Source organism: Ictalurus furcatus, chromosome 11, assembly GCF_023375685.1.
Source record: "Ictalurus furcatus strain D&B chromosome 11, Billie_1.0, whole genome shotgun sequence".
Taxonomy (NCBI): Eukaryota; Metazoa; Chordata; class Actinopteri; order Siluriformes; family Ictaluridae; genus Ictalurus; species Ictalurus furcatus.
This window is the reverse complement of record NC_071265.1, coordinates 23986899-24003574: the sequence shown is the minus strand read 5'-3', so window position 1 is coordinate 24003574 and position 16676 is coordinate 23986899. Positions and strand designations below refer to the sequence as shown.

Here is a 16676-nt window from a genome sequence, read left to right as displayed (position 1 = left end):
CACAGTATATGACATCTCTTTCCATCAGGAAATATGCAGTTTTGGCTGGTATGTTAGGTCAGAAATGTGAGAGTGGTTTAAATGGATTAATATCAACTAATCAATTGGTATTTATGAGCTGTAAGCCATAATCATCAAGATTAAAAATAATTTTTAAAAAGGATTGAAATATTTCACTTTGTGTAATGAAACTAGAATATAGAACGAAAGTTCCACTTTTTGAATTAAATTACAAAAAAAACCCCGAACTTTTCCACAATATTCAAATTTTTTGAGATGCACCTGTATACCAGGCCTGATTACTGCAAACCCTGTTCAATCAACTCAACACTTAAATAGAACTTTTTCAACAGCATGAAGTTAAAAGGTTTTACCCAATAAAACACTATGCCAAAGTTGAAAGAAATTCCAGAAATTATGAGCATGGAAGGTCTGGGAAGGGTTACAAAGCTATTTCAAAGGCTCTGGGACTCCAAAGGAGCACAGTGAGCACTGATATCTCCAAATGGAAAAACTCATCACAGTAGTGAACCTTCCCAGAAGTGGACGACCTTCCAAAATTCCTCCAAGAGTACAGCAACTACTCATCCAGAAAGTCATAAAAGAGCCAAGGACATCAAAGGAACTACAGCCCTCTTTTGCATCAATAAAGGTCACTGTTCATGACTCCACTATCAGAAAAACACTGGGCAAAAATGGCATCCATGGAAGAGACAGGCGAAAACCACTGCTAACTCAGAAGAACGTTAAGATTCATCTGAATTTTGCCAAAACACTCCTTGATGATCCTCAAACCTTTTGGGAGAATGTTCTGTGGACTGATAAGTCGAAAGTAGAACTGTTTGGAAGACAGGAATCCCGTTACATCTGGCATAAACCAAACTCTAATTCCACAAAAAGAACGTTATACCTATGGTCAAGCATGGTGGTGGAAGTGTGATGGTGTGGGGATTTGGGCATTGCTGCTTCAGGGCCTGGAAAACTTGCAATAATTGAGGGAAACATAAATTCTGCTCTCTACCAATACAACTGGATTATGCAGCAAGACAATGATCCAAAGCATAGGAGCTAGTCCTAGAAGTAAGTGAAAGACTGATATCCAGTTATTGGAAGCATTTGGTTGTAGTTATTGCTGCTAAAGTTGGCACAACCAGATTTTACGTTTAAGGGGCAATTAGTTTTTCACAATGACAATAGGTGTTGGATAACTTTTTTGCTTCAGTAAAATAAACAAACAAAAAAATCTATAATGTTTACTCAGGTTGCCTTTGTTTTATGTTGCATAAATTTTTTTGGAAGATTTATCAGTAGGCTGTCTTTAGCCGTGTGTGTGTGCACGCACGTGTGTATGTGTACATGCACACACACACACACACACACACACACACACACACACAGCCTACTGTTTGCTTACATCCTCATTATTCCAAACTACAGTGTCACAGCCAATTCTAAAATGACCTTGACCCTCATAAACATTAGTGTTGCTGCTATAAGCAATGTAGCCATGTGAATTATATTTCAAACCATATGATCAACACAGTAGCACCATGTCAGCAATACAAACAAAAGGTTATAAACAGTTCCTTCCCATGCCATGTACAACTTTGTATAGTCTTACAAGGCTTGTAAAAATTATTTACATTATAATGAAAGTAACCAAATAACACATTTAACAAAAAACAGTTTTATTTCTCCTCCAACATACTGTTGACATAACAGGTATTTGAACATGTCAAATACTAATATTATAACCATTATAATCGTAATAACATGGAATGTAGTTTTCATGTCACCACTTGTTTTTGTATTTTTTTTTTTAGTTTATATAAGAAATACAGTATGTCAAATAAATAAAAGCTCTATTATAGTCTCTGTGTGCCTCTACTGCTTACTCGAATATATTTCTCTCTTTACAGTGGAAAAAGTTGTAAGAGTGGTCATTTCTTATTGAAAAGCAAAGCAACCTTTCTCCACCTTCCGTTTACTCTCATACGAGCAAATAACCGAGTGCAATCTGAAGCGCTACATCATTCTTCTGGAATGGACAGGACTAGATTCACAGATTCTAGATTATTTACACTTTGTCATTTCTTTGCCAGTAAATGCTTTTTAGAAAATGTAGGGATGTAAAACTTGAGGGGGAGGGCGAGAGGGCGAGAGGGCGATGTGAGGAAGGCTACCAGTCAAGTAAACAAACCACTGTCATGTCGCCAGTATTCTCCCCTTTTAACCCTTTTTAATCCTCTATAAAACAGGAAAAAGGAAAACCAACATAAGACAGAAAAGAACCTTGCAACTTGCTTAACGCCCCTTTATGGGCACTGAACGGATCGAAAGAAAGAAATCAAGAAAGAAAGAAAGAAAAGCTTTTTTAAAAAAAAAAAAAAAAGAGACAATGGTATTTGACAGAGAGACTGACACAGTCAAACTCCCATTGTTTTAATCTCACAATCTGCAGTTAGGTTGTATATTTTTGTGTTTAAATATTGCAAGCAAAAGCCCAAGTTCAATCGGCACTGTGCTCCTCTAACTGTGAGATAATGGTTATGAGGTTCTGTAGGCCAAAGATGTATCCTGTGTCCTGGCCTTCGTGCACTACACTGTCCTCCCCAAAGTGCCGGCATGTGGTGTGGGCAAAATCAATCATTCGCACATCCACCGCAGGCCTGGAGTTCCCAGTGCTGCTGTTCGCACCACTGCTAGCACCACTACTGCTGCTCCCACACGCTCCTCCAGTGCTGTGAGGAAACCCAAAAGCGCCTTGCTCCTCCTCCTCCTCTTCTTCTTCTTCTTCCTCCTCCTCTTCTTCTTCTCCCTCTTCATCGGAAAGGCGGTCCTCAGTAGAGCGGCGCGAGCACGGCGGGTCTCCATCATAAATAATGAGGAGTGAGCTGGAGTAGAAGCGGTAACTCTCGCATGCCTCCAGGGCGGCCTGCATTTCTCGGAGACGTCGCAGCACGGGGGAGAGGAGCTCACGCCGCAACCTCCGGCCGTCATGGAAGAACTGGAATAGAGCCTCCTTAAAACCAGCTAATGTCAGCTTGCGCCCGTGGTACTTGTTCATGAACATGAGCTGACCCGAGTCGGACTGGTAGACCTGCAGAAAACGAGAGCTGCATTACTACAACACAGAAGTTGTCATTTATGCAGGCTCAGGTTATGTTTTCTTAAAACCACCCCACACCATGTAGCCATCAGCAGCTCTGATTACATACATACAGTGGGGTCCAAAAGTCTGAGACCACACTGACATCTCGGGGGAAAAAATTCCCCCCATTTAAAACACAACAAAGTTTTACAATTTTGAAATATTTAAAACAAAAGAAATGCTTAATATCTTGAATAATTAATATTCAAAATTCTGCACCATTTCTAGGTCCCTATTTAAATGTAAGCAAATGTGTAATATTGACCATCACTTCAAGATCACTTTAATATAGAAGCATACGTACAATTTGTGCAGGCCAAATGTAATTCAACCACGAGGTCAGGTCAAGAGAGACAAAAGGAAGAAAGAAGACCTCGACCTCTCTCTCTCTCTCTCTCTCTCGCTACAGTACAGCAGACACTTAAACTGTAAGGAGTTGAGTGGAAACTCACCTGCATGCCACAGAGACGGACCCCGATGCTGGCCGATGTGCTTTGCTGGCACTTGCGGATCTGCATGGCTTTCTTTTCCTCGGACGCGTCGTCACCGTGCTGCCGTGTGCCCATCTTCAGATCTAAAACACACGGCATCGTGTGACGCCATGTCAGGTTCTCCAACAGGATAAACTCTAGGAAGGGGCTGGGTTAAGGAAAACTAACTCTACAAAAATGCTGTGGCTCTTATAACAAAGCATCTCCGACACAAGTCAGCTTATAACTGTACAGACAAACAGTTTTAAACCATTTAAAAAGGTGTTTACTCCATACAGAGGAATACAAAAATCATTTTTTACCACCTTTCAAAACCTTCGCAGCAATCTTAATATCCCTCCCACACAATGGGGCTTAACTGACAGCACAACACAGCACTGCCCAGCTGTCTTTAGCAGTTGGAGGATACTGTACTGGTTGCGGTGCTTGGCGTTCTCCTTCATCCTTTGCAGGTGTTGCTGGTGGCACTTGAGGCTCCAGGGGTTGTGCTTGAGCTGTGGTGCAGCAGCATTACTCCTCTCCAGGCTATAATAGAGCACCTCAGCCTGCTGGAACCACTCCAGCTCCTCCTCCCGCTTCAAACTGAACGTGGGGGAAGGGAAAAAATAAAATAAAAAAATAAGTGAGAGGCTCGCACATTTAGAAAACCCAACAGCGTATCTAGCTACCTAATAACTTCTAAAACGTTCACACCACAAAATGACAGCATCCCCAACATACAAAACCAACAAACATGTACAGGATTACGATTTATAGCCATGCTGTATTAAACCGACACCATGCCGACATTTTTATAGATATTGAAAGGCAAGACAAATATTGTCCAAAAACCTAGATTTGAAAAGCCCTTGCAATGACTTCTTCATTTGGTGGCTGCACACATCTTTACATTTTACTGTCATCTGATTACTAAAGTAGTATAAGAATTTTTCAGTATTGTGTTTATTCTGTTTAGTGCTTGCATTGTGGTTCAGACACGACAGCTTGATGTTAGGTTTGTGGTAAACTCCTAGTACAAAAGTTGGCTTCATCGCTATTGAAGCTGGATGAGTTTTTAATCAGAGAATGTTTGTTAATGTAATTTTATGACTGTCTGATTCAAACAGGATGAATATCTATGCAATTTATCCAAATGACCACAAATAAAACACTCAACAAGCACTTTATTAGGAACGCTATACTAATACTGGGTAGGGCCTCCCTTTGCTCTCAAAACAACCTCAATATTAGTTATAGCATGGATTCCACGAGATGTTGGAAACATTCCTTTGAGATTCTGGTCCATGTTGACATGATTGCATCACACAATTCCAGCACATCATGGCATAGTCAAAAAAATAAATACAATTACCAAAAAAAAACCCACCCATTAAAATAAGATTTTCTCCCCATTCTGGTGGTTGATGTGAACATTACCCAAAGCTGCTGGCCCGTATCTACATGATTTTATGCATCGCACTGCTGCCACACGATTGGCTGATTAGATAATTGCATGACTGAGTACGTGTACCTCATGGAGTGCTCAGGGAGTGTATATGCCAGTGTTATGAGACGTTCAAACAAAACAACAGTGCACCTAAATGAGTCTCTGACCAGCTTTACGGATTACATTAATGCGAGGTTGCATTAAATAGACTTCTATTATAGACGGATCCATGTGAACGTTGAAATACACAAAGGTCATTTCCACTGGAATTTTTACTTTTCATATTTGGAAACTGGCACTGGATTAAAATCATGGCTCTTTCTTTGTAATCTCTCAAATTATAGTACCTCCTCAGGTAAAACTAATCCAGCTCAAACAGGATTTTAGATAAAACAGCAAAGACAAACTGACTAGCTACACTTAACACTTGACAACAAGTAAACACGACAATGGCTTCGATTGTCCTTGAGACATATTACGCAGGGATTTCAGGCTAGTGTGAAAGTTTCAACGTAAATGTTTCTGAATAAAAAAATAAAGAAAGAAAGAAAGAAGGATGTGATGTACTTTACTCGTGTTTTCACGCAAAGGTCTCCTCACCTCTTGTCTTTGTCCTTGCGTGAGTGTCTGGCCCTTTCCTTGCTGTAGCCTTCGTTATCCAGCAACATTTTTTTGGACCACTTCATCTTATTCTTAGGTTCCAGGTCGGATGAGGGGTCCACATTCTCCAGATCACCCAGGTCGCTGTGCAGCGGGTAGGCGATGAGACACAGATTACCCTCCTCATCCTCCTCGAAGCTCACTGACACCACCCCTACAGAAAGAGGAAAAGAAAGATAGAGAAGTTAATTTCACAAACTAAACAAAAAAACAAAACAAAAAAAAACAACCAGAGTCAGACTTCCCAGCTCAAAAATAGGCAGACTGGGAAATCTTGAGCCATCTTACCCACTCCAGTCTTTTTTTTAACGTTCTTACAAGCTTTCCAGCATTTTACAAAAGTTACAGAGCCACCTGCACAGCCCTCAGTTAACCTGATAGAGATCAGACAAGTCCAAAACACAGAACGGGAAAGAGATGTGTGCAGAAAACAGAGGTACAGAGGGGAAGAAAGAAAAAGAAGAAGAAGAAAAAAAAAGACAGGAACAAAGAGAATCGGGTGTGGGGTAAGGAACAAAAGCCACAATATAGATGTTTCATCTGCCTGCGGAAATATACATTCTCTTCACCAAAAGCATTAACAAGAGATTGTTTATTTATACCAGCAAGAAAGGACACAAGGCGGAAAACTTGAAAACCAAACGATTTATTAAATCAAACTCAACCAAAAAGAGCAAGTACATAAGTGTTCACAGAAATCCCCTGCTAAAGAAACCCAAAAAAAAGCCATAAAGATAAAAAAAAAAAAGAAAAGAAATCGAAAAATCACATTCAAGAAACAAGCATGATGTGTTTTGGTAAAAAAATATAGATTTTTTTTGCACAGGGCATTTCTGCATCTTTTTGTACAAATAATAAATATTATACCCATTGTTCATATACAAGCAAAATGTACATAAACAACAACAACAAAAAAGTTTCAGTAAAAGAAAAGAAATGATGGCAGAGTGCAACCAGTTCATAATTATTACAACAAAAGGGTCAAGTTTTTTTTGTTTGTTTTTAAAGTCTCTTAGAGGAGGTGAGCTTAAAGCCAATTACATTTCCCAGCTCTGCCTGCTTCTCTAATCTTTGCATCCCCAATTCTACCAGTCCAGTACTTTAACTTAAGTCCTGTAAGCTACACTCGGTCTGGTTTAAATACGGTAGATAAAACACTGCGGGGGGGGGGATAAAAATAGAGAGAGCTCTTGAGAGACATACAAATTCAGAGAGCTAGAGAAGAAGCACAATACATTTTAAATGATGGCAAATTTGGGTACACGCTCCTCGGATCATAACAGCGGTAAGACACGGATATAATTAAAGACTGCTAAACATACAGCAGCAGATATCTTTCCAACTAAGCATGATAATGCTATACATTCAGATTATGTACAACAGCAGAAGAGAAAGGTAGGAAGTGAAAGCTGTAATGTAAGCGTTGTTACTGGGAACAGTCCGGTTTCAAGGCAGAGCATTACAGGATATGTGCGCAGTGTGTGCATGAATAAAGCCATGTCGCTGTGTGCTGGTCACATGAACATGTCATGCCATGCAATATATTTCCTTTAAAAAATAAAAAGAGGAGAATTAGATGCTGCTAATGGTTCGTTCAGTCTTAATGATCATCCAGAGAGGTCATGTTTCTCCTCTTCAGACTCCAGCTTATCTTTAGATGTTGTGAGGATCAAACCCAGACCTTTCTTGTCCAGAATCCAACACCAACAAGAAACCTGGATGAATGTCAATCTAAGTGCACTGCCTATGGTATAAAATAGTAACGTCTAGCACTGTAGGTCAAACAGGAAACCATTTGGCATTTAGACTACAGCGCAGTCACGTGGAAGAAGTCCCTTTAACTCAACCTGCACTGATGCGGTTACGGTACATCTTCAGGACGTAAACAAGTATCACTGCGCACACAGTCAGAATTAAAACAAACAAATACAAAAAAGTAAAATAAATAAATAAATAAATAAATAAATAAACACACACTGTTCCGTTACACGGAACGAGGTCGATGAACGCTTACTAATACACCGTAGTAAACAGTACGCCAGCTATTAATGTATTTATTATGTAGGCTAGTTAAGGACTATTTTTTATCGGCGCAGTGTTGAGACTACTCAGTACAGTAAACATACAGTTAATACACACTACACGGCTTTGGACGCAGAAGCGCAGGTAGGGAGAGAAACAGGCCACAGGCTAATCAGCTAGCTAGCTAACTAGCCCCAGCTGGCTGCTTACCTCGGTACTGCGGGGTGAACTTGCGCATGGCCGCAGGGAGGCTCTTGTAGAACTGGTGCTCCCGGGGGATGAGCGGCTTGCAGATAGTCTGTTCGCCGAAGCGCAGCACGCACGAGTGGCCGCCCACCTGGTGCACAAAGGGTTCAAGGAGAACCCCCTTCCCCAAAGCCATCGGCTGCTCTGGCTCCATCCCCTCGATGGCTGGGCTCATCCTCCGCGGGCATTAAGACTCCGCGGGACACAATCAGACCCGAGGACACGACAACCAAGGACGAAAGACAGACACACACAGACAGACACACAGATAGAGCGATAGATGGTGAGAGATAGAGGCTGTCTCTCTGTCGGACCTTCTGACGTCCTTTCGGCTCGCGCTGTCGTTTCTTCCTTGACTGAACAAAACAGGAAGGAAGACGCAACACAGAAACAGACCCAAATAACGACAAAACGGAGTGCTTTCTTAACCACTTTACTATTTACACACCACCTTGACAACCTTTAAAAAAAATTAAATAAAAAAAATTATATTAACTGTCCTATTTATTAACACATAATAACCGAAAGCTCTAAGCGTCGTCTGACCGCTCACGAAGCTTAGCACCGTCAGTATGACACCTCATAGCTCTGTGTTGGACAAATAAAAACGTAACTAGGCGAAGAGTGGCCCCGCCTCCCAAACAAACCGACCAATCAGAGTCCGACGAAGGTAGTTGGTGGAAACTAACTGAGAGAGCAGCAGGCAAACAAAGGGAGGTAGAAAGAGGAAGAGTGGGGGAGGAAAGGAAGAGGAAGAGAAAGCGGTATAGAAACTATGCGAGGGGAGCTACTCAGCTGTTTTTCTGGCTATTTAAATGGAAGGCAGCTGAAACACTGCAGATGAATAAAAAATAAAAATAAAGAGTAGCCAAGAGGGGATTAGAAACACATTCTCATTCTCTCTCTCTCTCTCTCTCTCTCTCTCTCTCTGTCTCGGTACTTACAGATACCGGACAGATGACAAAAGTGAAATACTCATGGCTCTGTTATGCTGGGGGACATTTTGCTGGCATGGTTTAGGTCCATTTGTTGTCCCCTTATAAGGAAGGGACACTGCAAATACAAAGTTATTCTATCCCCATCCACAGGGCAACTAGGGTCTGGTCAGTGAATGGTTTTGAGATCTCAACCCACCTGAAAACTTATGGGTAATTTTGGACTGATGTGTTAGAGAGTGCTCCCCATCACCATTGTCAAAATACAAATGGAAGGAATATATTTTGGAAGCACAGTATTCAGCCTCCAGTGCACTTCCAGACACTTGTAGAATCTATGCCAAGTTACAATGAAGCTCTTGTGGTGACTTGTGGTGGATCAGCACCTTACTAAATCGCTTTAAGTTGTTTTTGCTTTTAATCACCTGTCTGTAGATTTGCATGTAGCAATTTGTATGTGTACAACTTGTCTGCCACCCCCTGTCCTGTCTATTAATGGAAAGAGACCACCATATTTGGGTGGTGTACCATTCTAAGCACAGCAGTGGCAGTATTGGACAATAGCAGCATAGTCATGTGTGTTGTGCTGATATGGGTGTATCAACCAGAGCAGTATTGCTAGAAGGTGTAGATGAACAGATCGAGGTTATAGCCCATCTTTTTCTATGCACAATGCCTGTGTGTGTGTGTGTGTGTGAACCTTTTATACGTTCCTTAATGTCAGTGTCTGACCATGTCATGACCAGCAGTGAGAATAAGGTGTTCAAAAAAAAATAAATCTTAGCAATACTGACAGCACTCACACTACTCACACCAACAGCACGGACACTATGGTGTCACTACAATGTTAATGTTAATGCTGTGCTGGAAATAAACAACACCGTAATAACACCTAATTGGTCCTACGGCAGTTCGGCAGAGGAATTGGGTTTGGGGGCAACTGAGTGTTTGAGGTATGTATAGTTGAAGATAAAGAGAGAAGCAGGTGTAGAATGTAGTGTTAGTCTATAGATTTCTTAGCTGTAATAGAAATATGTCGCAAATACTACTGTTTCAAGGCGGCGTGGCAGTGCATTCAAAGCAGGCTATACAGTATATATAGAATAAAGACAATTTGTGGAGGAGATTGCTGGCTGTGTGTTGTGGCACCACAGTCAGGCAATTTACTTTAATCTCTCTAATCCCACATGCTGGAATTCACCAGTCGAGGAATGGGCTATGGGACACACAAGAGAGGTATTACTGTACACAGCAGGGAAGATCTAAGCCTAAAACATCCAAGTACGTCTGATATTACAGATACTTGGGTACAGACGTGTCAAATTAATAATGGTCTGAAAATGCTTGGTTTGGTTTTACCAATATTTCACAACCAACTAATAAACAAATGTATCAATGTCAATACAGCATAAGTTAAAGCAACATAATCTAATTCATATCAATGTGATTTTACATGGTTCTTTGAACACTGATTGATAACCTACACAGCCTCTCATACTCTCTCTGTACAGTCAAATATTTTCTTGTGGTCTCACTTGTGCCATATTGAGAGCTGGCTGGTCATAACACTGTATATAACTTTTTGCATTTTGCACAGGAGAAATGAGATAGTATCACAATGAAATGAAGCCAAATAGATCACATTTCTGGTGTAAAAACACCACTTAATTGTATTGTTCCTTCCAAAACTATTTATATCTGGATACAGATAACATGCTAACGGAACTTGTTAATGAAGACCTAATCATAAAATTGATAAAGTAGACCAAAAAAGAAACCAAACAAGGAGCAATTCTTAAAATTGCATAACCCAATGACTTTGCATGTAACTGTTGGGTGAGGTGTGGTATTTGGGTTTCGTGGTAATCGGTAATTAAAAAGATGTGCACTTCTGGGGAGGTAAAGCTAGACCAGGCATGGGTGTGACCAACATTGCAGCAGGTATTGTTGCTTACTGAAAAAAGGGGAGTGCACTGGCCTTGACCCACCCAATGACTTTGGATGTTTTTGTCAGGCCTTTAAAGCACAGTACAATGAGTTCAGTCAGGTGCCAGGGCAGCACTCAACCCCTCTTAATTTAATCCAGGCTTGAGTACATTGGGATCTAGCTATGTAGTGAGACGTACAGTCATACAGGACATCTCTGGCCCGGAAACCCAATAAGAGCCCTATATAAAGGCCAAGTCTAAAGTTAAGGAATGATATGATTTAGAGTGGGATACTGAGATATTGATACTGAAGTCCCAGAAGTGAAGGCTCCAATATATATTTCTATAATGACATAGAGTGAGTGTTGCACCTTTTTCTAACAGGCATTTTTTAATTTTGACTTTTCAATTTTTATTTTGTTATTTTATTTTAATTTTATTTTTGGTCTGTTATTTTTTTACTTAGTTTACATTGGTCTATTTTTTTTACACTGGAAATATATTCCTGACTGCAAAACAGTTGGACAACCAATGTTGTGTGCTATTCCAATGTTCTTCTTGTGTAAAGTGTACACATACAGGTGTATCTCAAAAAAATTATAATATCGTGGAAAAGTAAATTTTTGCCATAATTTAATTCAAAAAGTGGAACTTTCATATATTCTAGATTCATTACACATAAAGTGAAATATTTCAAGCATTTTTTGTTTTAATCTTGCTGATAACAGCTTACTGCTCAAGGAAATCAAAATCCAGTATCTCAAAATATCACAATAAAGAATTTATAATACAGAAATGTGGGCCTTCTGAAAAGTATGTTAATTTATGCATTCAATACTCGGTCGGGGCTCCTTTTGCATGAATTACTGCATGAATGGGGTGTGGCATAGAGGTAATCAGCCTGTGGCACTGCTGAGGTGTTTGGAAGCCCAGGTTACTTTGATAGCGGCCTTCAGCTCGTCTGTATTGTTGGGTCTGGTGTCTCTCATAGATTCTCTATGGGGTTCAGGTCAGGCGCGTTGGCTGGCCAATCAAGCACAGTAACACCATGGTCAGCAAACCAGTTACTAGTAGTTTTGGCAATGTGGGCAGGTGCCAAGTCCTGCTGGAAAAGGAAATCAGCATCTCCATAAAGCTTGTCAGCAGATGAAAGCATGAAGTGCTCTAAAATCTCCTGGTAGACGCTGCATCGACTCTCGACTTGAGAAAACACAGTGGACCAACACCAGCAGATGACATGGCACCCCAAATAATCACTGACTGTGGAAACTTCACACTGGACTTCAAGCAACTTGGATTCTGTGCCTATTCACTCTTCCGCCAGACTCTGGGACCTTGATTTCCAAATGAAACGCAAAATATTCTAGCCGTAATCATCAATATTAAAGCAAAAAAAGGCTTGAAATATTTTACTTTATGTGTAATGAATCTAGAATAATATGAAAGTTCCACTTTTTGAATTAAATTATGGAAAAAATGAACTTTTCCACGATATTCAAAATTTTTTTATATGCACCTTTATACTAAGGATAGCTCAGTGTTTTGTCCTGTTCATCTGCTGTGCGTTGCGTGACTTTGTGTATGGTATGCATGGTGTAATATGTGAGTGATATGTATTGAGTAGGTTTACGTGCAGAACATGTGTGACAGACTGAATTTGGAATTTTGGAATTTGAATTCCTGTCTAAGTTCATCATTAGTGGATGTGGTCGGGGGCAGAAGGTCAACAGACAGCCATCAGCACAACATGTAAAAACACAACAGGACATAATTAATGCCTTTCAGTAAAAAGGCATTAATAAAAAGTGTGTGTGTGTGTGTGTGTGTGTGTGTGAGAGAGAGAGAGAGAGAGAGAGAGAGAGAGAGAGAGAGAATATGAAAGTGCTGATTGATTTAAAGACTCCTGAGAGGAGCTAAGAAGGTCAGAGAGAGAAGAGAAGAAGAAAGAAGCACTCAGAGAAAATCATCTGCCACTCTCTACAGATGGACACAATAACATTAATACAGGAACATGTGGAAACCCAAAAATGTACAAATGGCCTTTTCTTGTAAGTTTGTGACAAACAAATGCACATTCAGGCATAAGATGTTCCACTACACACAGACATTTATAGCTACAGCCAATGAGGTCATACTCTAAATACAGGTTATATTGATACCTGTTAAATAAGCATACCAACCTATGACCAAATACCCCTAAAGCTCAGCCCCAGTTGGGCAGTGGAAAACAGTGGGACACACTTACCCTCATGATCAGACAGCTCAGAGCAAATCCCCATCAGATTACTGAGTAATACCTGAGCTAAGAATACCATCTACAGCCAGACATTCAGTCTAATAATACATCACCATACCTGCCATATCAGTCACAAACAAAAGCTCATACATAGATTTGTAGATACTAACCCACAGGGTTGCAATCTGGATATCAACACAGCTAAGCACAACACACTCCAGTGAGTTTCAAACTTTTATAATCAGTGAAAGTGTCCAAAATATTTACACACAGACACTCACAACCAAAATAAACCCATATATTTATTGTGCATATATATCCTTTTTAGAATTTGAGTTAAAAAAAAAAAAATATTTTCATATCCTGCTGTGTAACTGTGTAACACAAGTGCGATTTCATCAAGCTAAGCTATGCACTTGCAGTGACAATCAATGAGAAAGACGTTTGTATTTTAAAAATGGGTTGTTATAGTATAGTGCTGTTACGAACAGCTACAACATATTGAATCCTTTTGTAGTGTGTATCAGAGATTTCATACTATTTGGTCTTGCTTTGTTGGATTTTTTTTTGTCAGGTGGGTGCTGTTCCAGAATAAGCTGTTGGCAAAACCATGGCTCAATTAAAGGTGGCTACAAGGGGGCGTCACCCTCGGCATGTATTTGAAATCCAAACCAATATGTTCTGGTTGAGGAAAAGGTATTAAGGAGGAGGGTATGCATAAAGGCAGAATTTATATTTGTAATAAAGCAGCACACTGTAGGTAATCCTTAGGATATGGCACAGTGAACAGTACAGGGTGTCATTAAAATCTCCATGCATACACCCGGGACTATATTTGCCAGCACCATGTCGGTTGTGCCTTCATCGTGGATGTTTGTGGATGTCCACGTCTCGGGTGGTCCGCAGCACTTCCAGTCTTTTCGAATTTGTTAATAAATTTGGCAACAGTGTTGCGTGGGATGTGCTCACCATGTTTCCTGTTAAAGTCCGTAGCAACCTTGCGACAGCTTCCTGATCCAGCCATGAGGATTATACGTTCTTCTTTTATCAAAGGCATCCTTGAAAGCGATCTGAAAAATATACTGTATATATAATATAAACTAAGTATGAACAATTTTGGAAGACATTTTGCTAAAAAGTGTTAATTTTCCCTATGTATGGAGACTTGTGGGACACCCTGTGTGTATATACAGTATATAACATGTTCTGTTGAACTTTCTTTAAAACAAACCCAGTAAAAAGTGTCAAGTAGAAAATGTATCACTGTGCATCTGCAGTGTCGTTAAGTCTTGTTTCAGGCCAAAGCTACACACCTGCTGAAACTTTGTGTATGGAATGTTTGAATAAAAAAGAATATTTTTGGTGGATTTTAGGGAAAACAGATTAGAATTGTACAATATTTCCTATATTTAAACCCTTGTGTGTGCTATGATAATATAAAAATGACTGTCTTTCAGTATTATAGATTTAGTGTTGCATCTAAATGTTTGGCCTGTAGTGTATTTCAGCTCTGAGATCCTGGAAGGTAGGATATCTGAACCTCTGACCCTTTTGTCTTGCTATTCTTGTAAGGAACTTCCACTAATATAATTATTAATGCAGCTAATTAATGCTATGCGTACATCTAAATCTAACCCTAACTTTAACCTCAGTAAACAAAAGGAAATGTTTTGGCTGTTTCCAAAATAAAAGCTGCAGGGTTTTCTTTAATTAAAAAAAGAAGCAATTTCCTCATACAGACCAGCCCAGTGTTCCTACAAGGTCAAATCTGTCATAGTCTCTCTCTCTCTCTCTCTCTCTCTCTCTCTCTCTCTCTCTCTCTAAAAGCACTCCATCACCTGAAGTATGCAATACATGCACCAACACCCATATTATAAAAATACTCCATTATATTAGCCACACATGTCACGCAAGTGCCAACACAGGTGACCTACTTAGGTCACATAAAAGTACCAATTTTGGCAATGGGTTGAGTAAGGGATGGTCTCTCTCCATGATACAACGTACCCAACACTAAGCCAATAAGATATTGAAATACACACTAAATCACAGACACACATTAGGCTGGTAAATCAGGTCAGGGTTGGGTATGACTTATTGGTTATTGTATAATCAATTATTCAATTCAATTAAGTAATTTTTTTTGTATAGCGCTTTTTACAATGGTCATTGTCTCAAAGCACCTTTACAGAAATATATAAACACAGGATACAGATTTTAAATGTGTGAATTTACCCCAATTGAGCAAGCCGGTGGCGATGGTGGCAAGGAAAAACTCCCTAAGATGATATGAGGAAGAAACGTTGAGAGGAACCAGACTCAGAAGGGAACCTGTCCTCATCTGGGTAACAACAGATAGTGTAAAAGTAAAGGAAAGTTCATTATGGTTTTATATGAAGTCTTTGTTGAAAAAAAAAATGCAATAAGTGTCTTTACAGTATGTACAGTATCTCACAAAAGTGAGTACACCCCTAAGTGAAAATGTCCAAATTGGGCTCAAAGTGTCAATATTTTGTGTGACCACCATTATTTTCCACCACTGCCTTAACCCTCTTGGGCATGGAGTTCACCAGAGCTTCACAGGTTGCCACTGGAGTCCTCTTCCACTCCTCAATGATGACATCACGGAGCTGGTGGATGTTAGAGACCTTGTGCTCCTCCACCTTCCATTTGAGGATGCCCCACAGATGCTCAATAGGGTTTAGGTCTGGAGACATGCTTGGCCAGTCCTTTAGCAAGGCAGTGGTTGTCTTGGAGGCGTGTTTGGGGTTGTAATCATGCTAGAATACTGCCTTACGGCCTAGTTTCCGAAGGGAGGGGATCATGCTCTGCTTCAGTATGTCACAGTACATGTTAGTATTCATGGTTCCCTCAATGAACTGTAGCTCCCCAGTGCCGGCAGCACTTATGCAGCCCCAGACCATGACACTCCCACCACCATGCTTGACTGTAGGCAAGACACACTTGTCTTTGTACTCCTCACCTGGTTGCCGCCACACGCTTGACACCATCTGAACCAAATAAGTTTATCTTGGTCTCATCAGACCACAGGACATGGTTCCAGTAATCCATGTCCTTAGTCTGCTTGTCTTCAGCAAACTGTTTGCGGGCTTTCTTGTGCATCATCTTTAGAAGAGGCTTCCTTCTGGGACGACAGCCATGTAGACCAATTTGATGCAGTGTGCGGCGTATGGTCTGAGCACTGACAGGCTGACCCCCCACCCCTTCAACCTCTGCAGCAATGCTGGCAGCACTCATACGTCTGTTTCCCAAAGACAACCTCTGGATATGACGCTGAGCACGTGCACTCAACTTCTTTGGTTGACCATGGCGAGGCCTGTTCTGAGTGGAACCTGTCCTGTTAAACCGCTGTATGGGCTTGGCCACCATGCTGCAGCTCAGTGTCAGGGTCTTGGCAATCTTCTTATAGCCTAGGCCATCTTTATGTAGAGCAACAATTCTATGTTTCAGATCCTCAGAGAGTTCTTTGCCATGAGGTGCCACGTTGAACTTCCAGTGACCAGTATGAGGGAGTGTGAGAGTGATGATACCAAATTTAACACACCTGCTCCCCATTCACA

General features: G+C 40.5%; 1 protein-coding gene across 2 annotated transcripts; it reads right to left on the bottom strand.

Moving 5' to 3' along the window:
• Nucleotides 1-1250: 1250 nt before the first annotated feature.
• On the bottom strand, nucleotides 1251-9145 carry ip6k2a (inositol hexakisphosphate kinase 2a). 2 transcript variants are annotated; one of them, XM_053635717.1, is made up of 5 exons: nucleotides 7961-8028; nucleotides 5669-7443; nucleotides 4052-4224; nucleotides 3604-3779; nucleotides 1251-3100 (listed from the first exon to the last, which is right to left on the bottom strand). In XM_053635717.1, exons 2-5 carry the CDS (start codon nucleotides 5752-5754, stop codon nucleotides 2510-2512), a joined length of 1026 nt encoding a protein of 341 aa, XP_053491692.1. In that variant the 5' UTR covers nucleotides 5755-7443; nucleotides 7961-8028; the 3' UTR covers nucleotides 1251-2509. The 2 variants fall into 2 exon arrangements, with proteins under 2 accessions (XP_053491692.1, XP_053491691.1); XM_053635716.1 differs by having other exon boundaries at nucleotides 1252-3100; nucleotides 5669-5882; nucleotides 7961-9145.
• Nucleotides 9146-16676: the final 7531 nt, after the last annotated feature.